The sequence below is a fragment of the Bombus flavifrons genome, chromosome 11 (assembly GCF_040668555.2).
Source record: "Bombus flavifrons isolate JBK064 chromosome 11, iyBomFlav1_principal, whole genome shotgun sequence".
Classification (NCBI taxonomy): Eukaryota; Metazoa; Arthropoda; class Insecta; order Hymenoptera; family Apidae; genus Bombus; species Bombus flavifrons.
Genome location: NC_138452.1, coordinates 9,403,947 through 9,419,051, shown reverse-complemented (window position 1 = coordinate 9,419,051; position 15,105 = coordinate 9,403,947). Strand labels below are relative to the sequence as shown.

The window sequence follows — 15,105 nt, the reverse complement described above, 5'->3', positions numbered from 1 at the left end:
AAAAATGTAACAATTATTATAAATTTCTTCATATTTTTAAAAATACTTTTGATATGTAAAAATTTTTAATAAAATAATTAAATTGCAGATGTATATTTATAAAAAGTTTGTGTCTAAAACTACAGAATGTACAATATATGTAAAAATGTGTAAAATATTCAAAATATTTGTTATAATATTTTGAGGGTGAAACACATCTCCAATTAAATTCCATCTCCTTAGTCGTGTTTATAAAGATATGAATTTGCATAAAGATTCACAGTAATATTAGAGCAGATGTAACATATAAAATTTTCGCCTTTTATTTTTCTAATTTACTTTCGAATTACAATACTATGTACACATAAACTATTTAATAATTATTATATGCCAATAAAACTCTTTACAATTTCTTTTTTATCTAAAAGAAGTCATTGGAGGAACTGCCGTATGTGTATGAGAAGCAAGATCTCTTCCTCACCGAACTATATTCTAGTTCGAAAACTTTTCAAGTACACTATTTGTGCTGTAAACTGTCATACGTAATAACGATACTGAAAATATTGTTATTACAATCGCGTTACGACTTCTCTTCGAGATAATCGACTCGTTTTTTACTTACAAATTTTTTACAAAATTTTTTTTTGTTCCGCATTTATGCAAAATTTCTTGGACAAATGAGAGCTTTCCTTTAAACCCTAAGTCATTTAAATATCGATCTAATCTTAATAATAATATTATCTGTAATTTAATATGTATTGTTTGACAATAAAAAGACAAATTTAATGAGATCAAATGTAAAATTTGAAAAAAGAAAAAGAAAAAGAAAAAAGAACGCTTACATCCTAACATTACGCACCTAGTTAGGTGTGATCGGAAATTGAAAAAGTCTCAGTTCACGAAACAAACGAATCTCCGAGACACGCGAATAACTTATTATAATCGAAAGATCAAACAATATATATATGTATACATCAAATGATCGTACATTTAATTAAATATCACCCAGATCGTATTTGCATGCTTCGAACACTCGACTGCCTTCATAGCATGTTTAAATCTACTGGTAAAATAAAATTTCTTTAACGTCTATGACCGTAACTCTTACAAATTCATCATATATTATATATAAGTTAATATATATAATTGTAAAGATAGTACATAGCTTGATTAAAATATCACTGATCAGCGATATCAATAAAAGTCAGAATCATTTCCAGTATAACACGAAAATCGAACGATTCATTCATAATCATCAATTGATAGACACGTAATATACATTATGTTTTTCGTATCTTCTCTATTAACATGTGATATAGAATACTTACACAACGAAAATATAATATTTAAAATTAAACTACATCTAAGGAAGAAGTGCTAAGAAAATGCCCAAATTAACTTTCTTACATCCCGGAATTATTGCCTTTGAAACAATGCCTAAAATAACTTTCTTTCAATTAAATTCATTGAAATAATTAAAAAAGCGCACTGGAAATAAAATTCTGGCTTTACCTAATATAACATTATACTATTCCTACGTACGATCAGTTATTACACGGCCTTTTTCTCTGTTTCTAACATGATCATACCTGAGAACATTTCGAGCGAACATTTCATTTATTTTAAGCTACACAGCCAAGAAACAAAAATTCGACTTCAAAATGATTGTTCCTATTTGTTTGATTTTTTAATTAATTATTTTTTATTCAATGAGAACGAAGACGTCTCAAAAAAATAGTTTTCCTTTCATTACCCATATTTTCAATAAGTTATTTTAACGTTCAATTAAATTCTCTTATTGATTTTGCGTACGTCGTTCGCCAATTATGTTTTCCAATTTACGCGCAACAAATGTAGTTGTTTTTTTGATCGGAGATGGTCCTCCATCTGACATCTCCACGTCAGTTTCATCCGTTAAAAGTCGCTTGCCCACAGATCTTTTCGGGTCGACAGAAATCATCATTTTATTAATAGCCTCCAAATCCTATAAATAAGAACAAAATACGTATAATACATGATTTAACAATAAAATTTTACATAAGAAATATGTGATTTTAATTTACCTTAGCAGGACTACGACTAAAGCAATAACTAAGTTGTGGTGCTGGAGAAGCAGAAATAGCTTTCGGATCTAATGTACGTGTCATAATACTACTGGTGACACGTCTCACCGGTGAACTCGCGGGAGGTTTCCCTTTCGGTAGTGGACTTAATGATAGATTCATTACGCTTCCGCGTGCTAGTCCCAACTTGTTCGCCACTTCTTTCACCTGTGGTACGTATACTGTATTGTAAAATTTAATTAAATCCCCACGTGTTTCTTCTCCGAAGTTCTGCGAAGTCCCAGCCATGTTTGTAGGTGTAGGAGGTGCCGCATTGGTTTCTTTGTCGGATACATCTTTCTGCCCGATCTCTTCATTATTCTTCTGTAGTTCGCCGGACGGTGTTTTAGCTATAAGTACTGATCTATATATGTGAGATTCTGCTTGTGGTTGTAATCGGTAACATCGCATGATCTCAGTGAACGAATTCTTCTCCATCTTTGCCAACTTGCATATGACGTAAATTGCACACATTAAAATTTGATCTAAGTGACGGTCCTTCATTAATTCTGTTCGTTCCTTAATAGAGTACTCAAAGATTGTCCATATCTTCTTCTTTAAATCGATGTCCATTATTTCTAACGAACCGCATAAATCTAACATGCGTACACTAGCTAGATTATAGAATTTCCTGAAAAATAGTGCGACAGAACCGGTTCGTTTTGGTTTTGCTGGCTCTCTGTTAACTGCTACAGTTTGCATCGGAGTACCTGTAGATTGTACACTAGATGATCTTGGAACTGTAATTTGTTCAGGTAAGAGAAGTATTCTTGAATTGCCATCAATGGTCAAAACTTTTGATGGTAAAACACTTTGACCTGTCACTCGTAAGACGCTTTGTCCACCGATTCTAGTGTCAGGAAATAGACGTTTCTTAGCTACACCAGATGCCGCAACAGGAGACTGAAATCTTTCTGAAGCAGAGGAAATAGGGCTTTGTTGAACATCGTGATGAGTACCACGGTCCAAAGCGATTCTTCTCAATACGGGTTGTCCTGGAATATTTGGGTCAACAGTTTCCAACATGCCTGGTAAAGAAACTTCTTCGCAGCTTGGTACACCTTCAGGCGTGGATTGAATGGCACCCCACAAAGGACTATCACTTTGCCATGCAAGCGATTCTAATATCTTTTCCTCTATTTGATTCAAATGCTTTACAACATCGCGTGATAATTGATTTTCCGCTCTAACTATAATTTCTATCACTTTATAGAAATAGTAGGCATCTAAACTCAAGGCGTTCAAAATCCAAGGGAAGATTTTGTCGTTGCTTTTATACGAGTAAATGACTATCTCTAAGCAACAGGCAAATAAGCACTGAATAAAGATTTCTTTCGTGAGAAGATTCTACAACATACCAAGATAAGATATTATTCATCTACTGATTTAGTTTATTAAAATTTCAAATCACTAATCAACATACCGTAACGTCATAATTTGGTTTCTTGCGTTTCTCGTCATTTAAAATCATTTCTAGAAGTCTATAGAAAAGGGTTTGACCTAAATAAAGTCTCATCTTTCCAAAATCTGACGTGGTATCATTCGCGTTTGTACTTTTGTTGTAGTTGGCGCAAAATAGTTCTCCGAGCTCTTTGACTTTCGTCTCGACGAGCGTCTTTACGTCTTGAGAGCAACTATTTAAGATTTGCAACAAATTTTCACTCGGTGATGTTTGACCTGCTAACATAGCTTGGAGTCGAATTACACTCTGCGTTGCAGTGGATACTGGTGTCACATTAGTAATATCTTTTGGTCTGAGGTAACTGCGTCCAGTTAATGGAGTGGGTGGAGCTAAGTGTTGTATCTGCTATAAACATTAAATATACATAAATTTTTTTACAACAAAAATTTATTTAAAATTGCAAGGTTTACAAAAATGATAAATGCATATATATAATTATTTTAATACTTACTCCACTATATTGTTCTTTCTTCATTTGAAACTGTTCATGAAGATCACCAACATTCATCATCTGTGTAGGTGAACCAATGTTATTACTGGCATCATGACCTGAAATGAAATAAAATTATGTATAATATTTGTAACATATTAATATTTCATTTTTCCAGTATTTTAGGATAAATTATATACAACTATCTTATAAACAATTTAGAATTTATATGCATTCATGCCAGAGCCTTATGCTATTTACAACCAAGCTTATTACTTTCTTATAGCAGCTTTCCATGTACTATAAACCTACCTTTCATGAAAATATGTTTAGATAATTTAGCATGATAAGTTATATCTCCTCCAACAATTTCCAAACTTGATATTCCATTTAATCTCACTCTTCTCCAATCAGCTATACCACAATCAAGATAAAGCAGACACAAATTGATTAACAGCAAGAAATGAAAATTATTCAAAAAGACAAAATAAAGATTATTAGCTCATTATCTGTCCTTTATTAAAAAATGCAAATCAAAAAAACATAAGCAAATCTATAAAATAACCTTACTAGTTTTATACAAATAATTACAGTAATGTCCCAGAAAATTTTCACAGATTCATTAAAAATCTACATGTTGTGATAAAAGGATAACTATATTGATTTTATTATTTTATAAGTCAAAGTAATAAGCTATTATTTAGTGACTAAAAGAATCAACTGAATGAATCTGCTTCTCATTCTCTTTCATTTCTTGTTCTTTTCAACTCATAAGAAAACACGCTTGCGCTTGCTAAAATTTGCTATTTATGAACATTCTAAACAAAAATAGAAATAATAGAATATCATTTTATCTGAATTTGTAATTTCATACATATATGATAAGTTATATTAATTAATTTAGGATAAAATAAATAATAAGATCCATATCTTACTCAAATTTATGATTTGCAAGCAACCTATGTTTATGAAAGCAAAAATGTATAACAACAAGCACACAGGCATACAGTTAAGAGCACTATTTTATTTACAAGCATTGTTTCCTTAGTAGTAAGCGAGTTTAAAAGCTATAAAAAAGGTTAATATAGAGTAACAACAAAAAAAAAAATTACCTAAGAAAATCCTTTCATCAAAGTCTCCAACACTTAGTACATGTTGTTCATACACTCTGTTGATAGCTTTGCTATTTCCATCAAAATATAAAGCTTCTAAAATACCGGAGAAATTTGTCTGATCACCACGCAGAACTCTTTCATTGAACAATTTATTAATATGATTTTTCAGATAATATTCCTTAATTACTTTAGCTTCAACAGCAATAGCTTCATGACGTTCACATAATAAGCTAACAATACAATTTGCTGTCTGTGGTGGAATATAATTTTCATCATTAAAATTTGATGGTAAACCTGTCAAAAAATATATAAGTAAAAATCTATTTCTTCTTGCATACATAACTAGCATATATTTACCAGGAAAATTAGGATTTAATAGGTCCTTTCTGTTAGCCAACAAAGCATTGCTATATATAAGATCGCAACACACTAGGAGAAGATGGTAAGAATTAACTAAATCATCAGAGATATCTGGAAATGCTCCCTTTATACAAATAAATAATGTCCAACAAAATTCAAATACTCTTGCAGGTGTACATGGCATTGCTTTGTGTCTCCTTGATCTTGGTGGCCGTGAAATATCGTCTACAGGATCTTTAAATATGTCAGTAAAGATTGGCTGATACTTTTTGAATATAACCATTGACACAGCAAAGTTTCCTTCAAGTTTCTCAATCTTTGAACGAAAATCTTGCGACATATTAGCCATGTCAGCCCAAGATTTACTTTTTGTAAAAAACTGTATCAAAGGAAGATTACACAATTGTAATAAACGTGTCAATGAAACACAATTTCCTTCCACATTAGTACCAGTCTTCCCAACAGTAGGTATAGATGACTTACGGCAAGCTACATATAATGCACACCCTATCCAATGTAACTGATCACCCTGAAAAAACAGACAGGAATTTCTATGCGTGTATGATTACACAGGTACATGTATACATATTACTTTTAAAAAATATACACATAAATCTGATATAGAATTTTGTAAATAACAGTAGATGAAAGTAAATTACGTTGTAAGACATTGATGAATGCAATAATATTTAAAATCAGTGTCAATTTTTAAATAGTAGAGGATCAAATTATGGTAGTTCTACATCAGGTTCTTCCATAAATTAACTATTGTGTTTGAATAAAAATACTTTAATAAGCAACTAACATTTAGTCTTATTGTTTTAAATTGGTGCGCTTTAATCGGTTGAGTAAAACAAACCGCGAATTCAATAACGTTAAACATTGAGCAGGGGAGTTAAACGATTTGTATATTGTAGATAAACAGTAAAAGAAACATATTTTCGATTTATAGTTCAAAGATGAAGAAACTACGTTAATTAATCTGAAACAATGAATAGAATGCGAAATGATTAAGATAATGAGTAATTCAAAAAATACCTCAAGAGTATAATTTTGTCGAATAGTCTCATAAGATTTCCAAGCTTCAGATGCAGCAGTCGCATCCATATTCAATTTCTGACACAAATCTTGATGTCTACTGTAAGTAGAGTCTTCTACATCGTCTGACTGCCCCATTTTTATCTAAAAACTTGAGAAAAGCCACAAAAAAACACGATTAATTTATACTGATATATAAGTGAGGTGCGCCATACGAGAGCTCCGTGAGGGCTTGGCGGGAAACGACACGAGCTCCGCCATATTTGCCATGTTGGCGGGAAATGTAGAATAGCAATTATAAGAAAAAAATCCTTAGGTCGATTTTGCACGAAAATTTAATATATTCCGCAACTGACTTATTTTCAAAATAATGTATTTTATGCAATATATCTTGGATTACAGGAAGAATGAGAAAATGTCCGTTTAAAAAATTCCTAAACATTAAATACGAATTGGTAGTTTTTACAATCTTTGAAACAATGAAACCAAAATGGGCGGTAAAATTTTCGGACAAGATTTTTTTAATTTTAGAGGAGTATAACGTATTGTTTGTTATTTATAAATGTTATCATACGTATAAATAATAAATTGATTAAGATTCATTTATGTGTTGAATTATTTATTAATAGAATCCACGAAATTTTTATTAAGATACTACGTATTATCCAATCAAAAGTCAAAATCTTACTCTTTGTAATTTAAAATGATGTGTTCTTATTGGTCTTCTATAGTGAAATATATATATATATGTAAATATTTGTACACTTGCATTACCTTTGAAAAAGTACTTTTAGCACATTCATCTTTCTGTTATTCTTATTTATGTTACATCGTTGAAAATATCTTTTCTTTTTGTTTATTTTAAACCATACATGTTAAATATAGGTATCATATGATAACATTGCTTGTACTTATATTTGTGTTTTCAAAATCTGTCAAAGTTTAAATTTATGATTCATCAGAAAAAATTGTGTGGTATTTATTAAATTTAGTATAGACGACGTATAGACAGATATTTATGAAACCTGATGGAACTAAGAAGCGCTCTCTATGTCGATAGCGCTTTCATGGTATAAATATGTAAATACAATATGGCCGATAGAAGCGGAACTTTGCGAGTTTTTCCGAGTGGCATTTTGCCAATGGATTAAGAAGCTGTGAAATTTGTAAATTCATTCGAATTTTCTACGTGCACAAATCTTTAAATGACACGGATTAAACGATACTGTATAAATCGTTCAAGTTTCCTTGATTATATCGAAATGTCAGTAAGGCGCTACTACTAAAGAATGTTTATTTCTCTCCAATCAGAGTAATCGCTTTTTTTAATTTTTTCCTACAATATGAAATAAAACGTGGAAAATCCGCTTTTGGTCGAACACAGTGTTATTGTGAGTTCATGTTCGATTAGCCGGCATTTCAATCAACGATGTTCACAGTATAGGTACTGTCATGGACACAGATGTAGAACTTGCCAAAGGTGAAGGGTGTGAAACTAGTCCAGGTTGCTCTGGCTATTCTAGTATGGTGCACAGTAAAAAAGTTATTAAACATGCACTACGTCAGCAAGCCAAGAGGCGTAGAAAAAATACTACAATTGCAGCTGGCAATTCTCGTACTCTTCCAAGGATTGTCGTTAAACCACTACCTCCACCTCCACCGAATGATCCTCCTTCTCCTGTTAATAATGTACAACATATTAATACTAGTAAGTCAGATATATTTATTAATTTATGTTTGCATAAGCTTAAATAAATAAATAAATAAAATGATATAACATTTTAATAATTTCAATATACATTGATTTACTAGTTTATTGTTATATATGTTAGTATAACGTTATTCAAATATAGCAGCCGAAGAGCCTGCTGCCACAATGAGAGAAGTCCTAGCAAGCTTGCCAGGATTTAGTTTAAAATCTGGACGTAGACGATCAACAAAACGATTATCAGCAACTGCACAACTAGAGGCTGGTCTTGTAGATCTTGAGTCTCCAGCAAGTATTTTAGCAAGTACAAGTTTACGTGCTCTTTTAAATAGGCATACCTTTCAAGGTTTACCACCTTTATATCAAAGGAAACTTGCACAACTTTTACCAGCTGTAGATAGACAGGTAATTTTAACAATGTGTATATTAATAATACTTAACTTATAATGCTTTATTATCTTACTTATTTATTTTTTTGAAATATTTAAAATTATATCTGTTTTATAAAACTTTTTATTTCATCTATTGCTACCAGGATGCTGCTACATCTGGATTAAATAATGAATTCTTTGCACGAGCTTGCCTAGAATGGCGTAAACGTTTGGCAGAAGGAGAGTTTACTCCAGAGAATCAACAAAGATTGAAGATGGAGGCAGAGAGAGATAAGAATAAATTGGATCCATGGAAAGTTAAACATTTTGAACCCATATGGGGTGAGAAACGTGAACCTAAACTTAGATCTGGTCTTCACTGTATTACTGAAACAAGATCTGGCGGAGCTGTAACGCGTTCAAGTTTAAGACTTCGTTTAGAATCTAATGTAGATACACCTGTATCAGATACTCCCTGTCCTATTATGTCTGAAGATAAAGTCGAAGAAGATAATTGTAAAGTTGAAACTAGTATAAATAATTCAGACGAATTGAACGAAACAACAGAAATGCAAGAATTATTACCAGCAGAATATAACGAAACAACGCATACATTAATCGATGAAAAACATATAGAATCTGTAAACATAAATTCTGTAGAAACGATAGCTGATACTGAAATGCATCAGGATAAATTAGAGGAAGATGAGAAAATTATTGATCTTCCAGAAAAACAAGATATAATTGAAGAGAATGAAGTAGTAACTCAGGTTTGTCAAGAAAGTATTTCAAACACGACGAATTATGACGAAGAAATTCATTTACCTCAAGATGAAAAGAATCTTCAATCAATGGAGAACCACATCCTCGAAGTATCCGAGGAAAATAGAATACTCTTACCTGAAGAGAATACTTCACCAAGATCCAGTGAACAAACAGAACAAATCCCTCATACATCTAGGGAGACATCGTCCCAATTATCAACAGAATGTACGTCTCAAACTTCCATAGATCAAGTACCGCAAATTTCGAAACAGGAAATATCTCAAATGTCGGAAGAACAAATTTATCCAATGTCTGACTGTGAGACTACAACTATACTCGAGACTTCACCATCGCACGAGCAAGTTAGACCGACCGAAATCGTTATGGATGATTCTACGTTAATTAATAACAATCAAACTGAAGCAACACAGGTTTCTCATGAGAATCCAACGGACGGTGAATCGCAAATTCCTGAAGGAATGGAAATCGACAGTGAAACGTTGCAACGTATTCACGAATTAGAGGTGATAATTTATACCGTTTGTAAAGATTTACAACATAAAATTATCAAGTTCTGTTAAAAAACAAATATGATACACCTCTTTCAGGTAAGGGGAGAAATGCGCGAAGTGTACGAAGAGATTTCGGGATGTTCTGAAGAAATAATATACCCTATTCTTGATGGAATGGAAATGGGGTCGAATAATGCCGAAGAAACTGAAACGCAAGTGGTCTCGGGGCAGTCGGAAGTTACTAGAGAGCAGCAAGATGTAAATAGTGGAAACGAAGATGAAGCTCTTCGAGAAGCAAATAACTACGTTTGTTCTGAAATGTTAGAATGTAGTTGGTCGGTAGACCCCACAGTTAATAATATTAACAATAATAACAGGGTAAGTGTACTGATAAAAACTTCAAATAATCTCGTATCTCCTTTTTTTTTTTAATGTATAATCATCAACAATGTATCTTTGTATTGAAAAAAGTTAATTTTATTTTATGAAGACTCAGGAAGAGCTTCAAGTTCCATGGCCACTAGTAGCTGCAGCTCTTGATGGATCTGTGGCCGCTAACATTACGGTAACCACTCAGGACGAATGCAACGAGACACCCACTTCGACTGATTCAGCTAACCCACCACAGCAATTTATTAATGCAGATTCTAATGTAGAATCAGTCAACTGTATTCAACTACCAGTTGTTCAGGGAACTCCGTTTCAGTCAGAAGGTCTCGCAATCGGTACACCAGGAACGAGTTGTATAATGAAGAATTTTCAGTCTCAAAGCTCACCTATTATTGCCTTTCCACAAGTGCAGTCCATCAGATTTGTACAAACAAACTTTCAGTCTGATCAAAACGCTGCATCGACTTTGAATAGCACATCTCCAATTACTGCTCAAATTCAGAATCAACAGAATACAACCTCGCAAGTGAATATAATGAGAACGCAAGAAGAAGTCGTTCAATTAAATACTCAAAATAGCAACACACGGAATATTAGAAACACCGTAACTCAAAATCAAGTTCCGAATACTGTAACGGCCGCGATTGGTGTACAACCACAAAATCGTGCACAAAATACTATTGTTATTCAACACCAAGCGTCGGCTCCTACGCAACCACGACAAGTTGTAGCGACCATACAGCAACAACAATATCCTGGAACGGCGGTCGCTGTGTCCTCAAGATCTTCGCGTTCTAATAATCAAGGTAGTCAAAGAGGTTCCAGGAATAGTAATAAAGAACAAGGAGGAGGTCGATCTCGTAGTACTACAAAAGAACCTCCTGGTGCAGTTAACTTAGAACGCAGCTATCAAATATGTCAAGCGGTAATTTTAACAAATCAACTTTTGTTAGAAGAGTTTGGAATTTAATTTTTGTTTTATGTGAAATAAGATGTATTTGTGTTATTGTAGGTCATACAAAGTTCGCCAAATAGAGATCAATTGAAGGCTCATTTGAAACCTCCGCCTAGTTTACTTGCCAGAGGTGATGGAGCGTTTACGACGAATAAATCTGGTGGCCGTACAATTACGACTGTCAAAACTCAGAAACCATCACAGACGATACAAAATAAACAAGCTCAAAATAAAACGCAAGCAGTTATGTTAAGACACGTGTTTGCAACAGCACGTCAAGCTACTTCCACAGAGGTATGACATACTTCTTGTAGAAATTATATGATAGTAGCATGTTACATGTTACATTTTTTCCTATTTTATTCTGAAAACAAGGGTGCATTGTTTGTCTAATTTAGTTTTATTTAGGTCCTAAGTATATTGAAAGGAAATACAAAATATTATTTATAAATACAAATAAAATAGAACAGAAAAATATTAGGGATATCGTTATAATTTAAATGTTTCAAAAGTTTATTTAATCTTGCAATCTATGTTTGGAATATTCATACATAAAGTAGAAACTCAAGATTGCATCATATATTATTTCATATTTTTCTGTGTGTACAGTGCTAATCTTGCGGGTGGTTTGTGATGATCACTGTATCATACAGGTACCTAAATAAATAAATCTACTTACTAGTTTTGAGTTTCTAAAAGTAGTAGAAACAATATTGCGATATTTTTAAAATGAGCAACAACCAAAATGAAATATCAAAGTGATCTATTTTACAGAACGATTCTTGTTTGAAAATAGACAGAACAAGGATAAAAGAAATTACATATATTAATAAAAATACTTGGGCATCATATATTTTTACTCGTGACCAACCAATTGCAATTATACCTCCTATGAGAGAAGGATATAAATTTAAATTACTGCTTTAAAATAAAAAAAATTGTTAAAAATTTTAATTGTTAAACAACATTTTAGGTTCCAGAAAGCAATACCGTAGCACAATTAGGATCCACTACAACAGGCGGATTAGGTCAATATATACTAGTACAGAGAACAGGAGTTGGAGACAGTGCACCAAGAGCATCTTCTGCTCCACCTCTACCTCCTCAGATCGCGGGAATGGGAGTCGGGGTGCATCTAGTACGTGGTAGACCAGCCAGTGCAGGAGAAGGTTCGCATCAGGCCGTAACGTTGAAAGCAAGGGGCACCGATGGTAGAGGAGGCGGTGGCGCCGAACCCGGAGCACCTGGTATGATCATGGGTGGAGATCCACCACCTCCCTGCGAATGTAATATGCGAGGTGCTATGGTAATATGTCGACAGTGTGGCGCGTTTTGTCACGATGACTGCATCGGGCCTCAACGTATCTGTGCTACCTGTCTGATACGTTAATCATTGTTTAACAATTGTTTCTGTATAAATTAAAAAGAGGCCGTGCAGAGTGCTGAGTATCAAATTACGAATAAACATATTATTTTGGATGGAGTCTTTATCAAAAATGATATATTGCATGAATTTGAAAATAAAGCTGGAAGACCTCGTACGGGCAACCGAATTTGTTGTTCAGCACTTTAATGTAAGTGGTAATTCATGTAGCGGAGAGAATCAATGAATACAGTTGCAAACATTTCTGAATCTTTAATTTTGTTTTCTCTGTGATTATTTTTTCAGTATTAATTTGCGGTTGCTTGTGCGTAAAATCTTCTCTTTATGTTGTCCTGTATTTTAATATATTTTATTTTATTTGTTTCATGACAATGAATGGTTTTTGCCAAAATTTTAATAAAATAATTTTTTGTAAAATAATTTGATTGGTTTTTATGTCTTTAATTGGTGATTGTATATAATGTGTAATTGATGATTTGAATGATTGAAATATTACAACTGTATTCTTGTAATTCTCATCAAAGAGAGTGAAAAAAAATAAATCTCTTATAGTCAGACTCTAATACCGTCTTCCAGTAAGCATCACATTTTTCAACATACGTCTGTACTATTTATTTATTAGTAGAACTTTGAGTTTATTCTTATTACCTAGAAGATATTCCTGTACATGCTGATCTCAACTTTTATTAAAGAAAGTCAGAAACTTATTCTTATATGCTCTCTCGTACTCATTTCTGTTAACATAGTTTTTTAAGTGTAAGGACAAAGTTTTCATTCATCATGGGACACTTACTATAATGGAACATCTTGTACAGGAATGTTGTTTAAGGATGACTATTGATGATTAATATTATTAATCTATTGCAGTGATGAAATCTAATTAGATAAATGGTAGAATTTACATATTTTAGCTTTATCTCTTACTTCGTTGTAAACAATTTTCTAGAATAAATATCGGATATGTTATTTGCTTCACGTTAACATGAAATTAAATATCATGAAACGAAGTATGGAACAAGAAAACGCATAAAAGTAAAAACCATAGTTCCACAACAAACATTTTACATTGTGTACATAATTCGCATTTTACAGATGTCCAAGTTTTTATATATGTTTTTGAATCTTTACGAGGAATATGATTCTTATTTTACCACGAAATAGATCTTCGAAAAATTAAGAGCTACTATCATATTATTTTCTTATGCAATTGTAGTCAAATATTTTACGATCGTTGCGTCTGTGTATAAGTACAATAACATGATTCATGTTTCGCTAAAAAAAGTATCTGTCATCGACTTTGATCGAACATACAAATTGTGTTTATCATATAGGTATATAAAGATAAATTTTCGTACTGATATGTTTCTTTGAAATCATAGATAAGAGTATGTAGTATTATTGCGATTCGATAGAACAACCATTGTGTATTTGTCGCTCAAATGTAAATAAAATCATATTCGTTTAATATGCGCAGTGTACGTGATGACTAAAGTGCGGATTTGGCGATCGTGAGCGTTGTGGGAAAACAACACCTAAGCGGTATGATGGAGCAGAGCAATTTTAAGTTTCTGATGCGGTTACGAGACCCAGAACCATCTTCAAATATCTGCAAAGTATACTTCGTCACAATGCAACGTACGCTGAATTCGTACTTTATACGATAACGCATTACCTGTCGGAAACAGCAATAGCTACTTAACATGTATGTACAAAGGTATTCTATATTTAAGAATGCTGAAATTAAAAAAGTAGTATTAAGTCAGATAAAAGAGTATTTCTTTCAAACCATGAGATTATTTTTATCTTTTCTTTTTAAGTTCATCACGGAAGTTACAACATAATAATGAAGATAAAGGATTTTGTTATTTCTAAGATATAAGTTTTGGCATTCAAATTTGGCACGGATACTAAAAAATTTGTATTATCCTTTAACACATTATTATCGTGCATGGAATATCTTATTCATATATATTTGAATCATTTTAATGTTTTAAACAAATGTTTTGATATTTTATAATTGCACGATTTTACATTTCTAGCAATTAATAGAATCAACGGCTGTGATGATATTTTTCCTTGGAATTTTCGCCATATTGTATTTCATTTTTTAACGCGAATTTCATTTTTTTAAATAAATTCATTGTAAACTTTGTAATTGATCAGTATTACTCGTATGTATATATTACCTTATTTCTGTATCATATGTACAAGCATAAACATATATTGCATCAATTAATATGTAAATAGATGTCTTAAGATAACATAAAAGATTTGGTAAATTTTATTGTAAAGATAGTAAAAACCGTTTACGTCTAAATCTCTTTTGTCTATATTTTAGATTTTCTTCATTAATATTTTTGGTTTATTTATTCACGTTTCAACTTTTGTTTGTTTCCAAACGAAAATTTTTGTGTGGAAAAATTCTAAATAATTAATTCAAATATTTAGGAACCATCATTTGAGGAATTAATGCCAAAATATTAATATTATTATTAGCATCTAGCTAATATTAGAATTAGCATCTATACAATAAT

General features: G+C 32.1%; 2 protein-coding genes across 7 annotated transcripts; one reads left to right on the top strand and one right to left on the bottom strand.

Moving 5' to 3' along the window:
- Window positions 1–279: 279 nt before the first annotated feature.
- LOC138185173 (retinoblastoma-like protein 1) lies at window positions 280–6,762 on the bottom strand. Of its 4 annotated transcripts, none has more exons than XM_069123910.1 (8): window positions 6,487–6,762; window positions 5,446–5,977; window positions 5,086–5,382; window positions 4,286–4,387; window positions 3,995–4,092; window positions 3,505–3,885; window positions 2,043–3,428; window positions 280–1,963 (listed from the first exon to the last, which is right to left on the bottom strand). In XM_069123910.1, exons 1-8 carry the CDS (start codon window positions 6,622–6,624, stop codon window positions 1,775–1,777), a joined length of 3,123 nt encoding a protein of 1,040 aa, XP_068980011.1. In that variant the 5' UTR covers window positions 6,625–6,762; the 3' UTR covers window positions 280–1,774. The 4 variants fall into 4 exon arrangements, with proteins under 4 accessions (XP_068980011.1, XP_068980010.1, XP_068980013.1 ...); XM_069123909.1 differs by having other exon boundaries at window positions 3,505–3,888; window positions 6,487–6,761; XM_069123912.1 differs by lacking the exon at window positions 4,286–4,387 and having other exon boundaries at window positions 6,487–6,760.
- Window positions 6,763–7,553: 791 nt separating this feature from the next.
- On the top strand, window positions 7,554–14,679 carry Asx (transcriptional regulator additional sex combs). 3 transcript variants are annotated; one of them, XM_069124018.1, is made up of 8 exons: window positions 7,555–8,194; window positions 8,340–8,599; window positions 8,730–9,854; window positions 9,939–10,220; window positions 10,333–11,157; window positions 11,245–11,481; window positions 12,161–12,434; window positions 14,046–14,679. In XM_069124018.1, exons 1-8 carry the CDS (start codon window positions 7,939–7,941, stop codon window positions 14,081–14,083), a joined length of 3,297 nt encoding a protein of 1,098 aa, XP_068980119.1. In that variant the 5' UTR covers window positions 7,555–7,938; the 3' UTR covers window positions 14,084–14,679. The 3 variants fall into 3 exon arrangements, with proteins under 3 accessions (XP_068980120.1, XP_068980119.1, XP_068980118.1); XM_069124019.1 differs by lacking the exons at window positions 12,161–12,434; window positions 14,046–14,679 and adding an exon at window positions 11,797–11,861 and having other exon boundaries at window positions 7,554–8,194; XM_069124017.1 differs by lacking the exon at window positions 14,046–14,679 and having other exon boundaries at window positions 12,161–12,991.
- Window positions 14,680–15,105: the final 426 nt, after the last annotated feature.

Excerpts from the sequence above, each read along its gene's own strand:
- LOC138185173 (XM_069123909.1), bottom strand. The coding sequence starts at position 6,624 with ATGGGGCAGTCAGACGATGTAGAAGACTCTACTTACAGTAGACATCAA. Across the intron at positions 4,093-4,285 it reads TAAACATATTTTCATGAAAG|GTCATGATGCCAGTAATAAC; the intron begins GTAGGTTTATAG and ends ATTTCATTTCAG. Across the intron at positions 1,964-2,042 it reads TTAGTCGTAGTCCTGCTAAG|GATTTGGAGGCTATTAATAA; the intron begins GTAAATTAAAAT and ends TCTTATTTATAG.
- Asx (XM_069124017.1), top strand. The coding sequence starts at position 7,939 with ATGGACACAGATGTAGAACTTGCCAAAGGTGAAGGGTGTGAAACTAGT. Across the intron at positions 9,855-9,938 it reads AACGTATTCACGAATTAGAG|GTAAGGGGAGAAATGCGCGA; the intron begins GTGATAATTTAT and ends CACCTCTTTCAG. Across the intron at positions 11,482-12,160 it reads GTCAAGCTACTTCCACAGAG|GTTCCAGAAAGCAATACCGT; the intron begins GTATGACATACT and ends ACAACATTTTAG.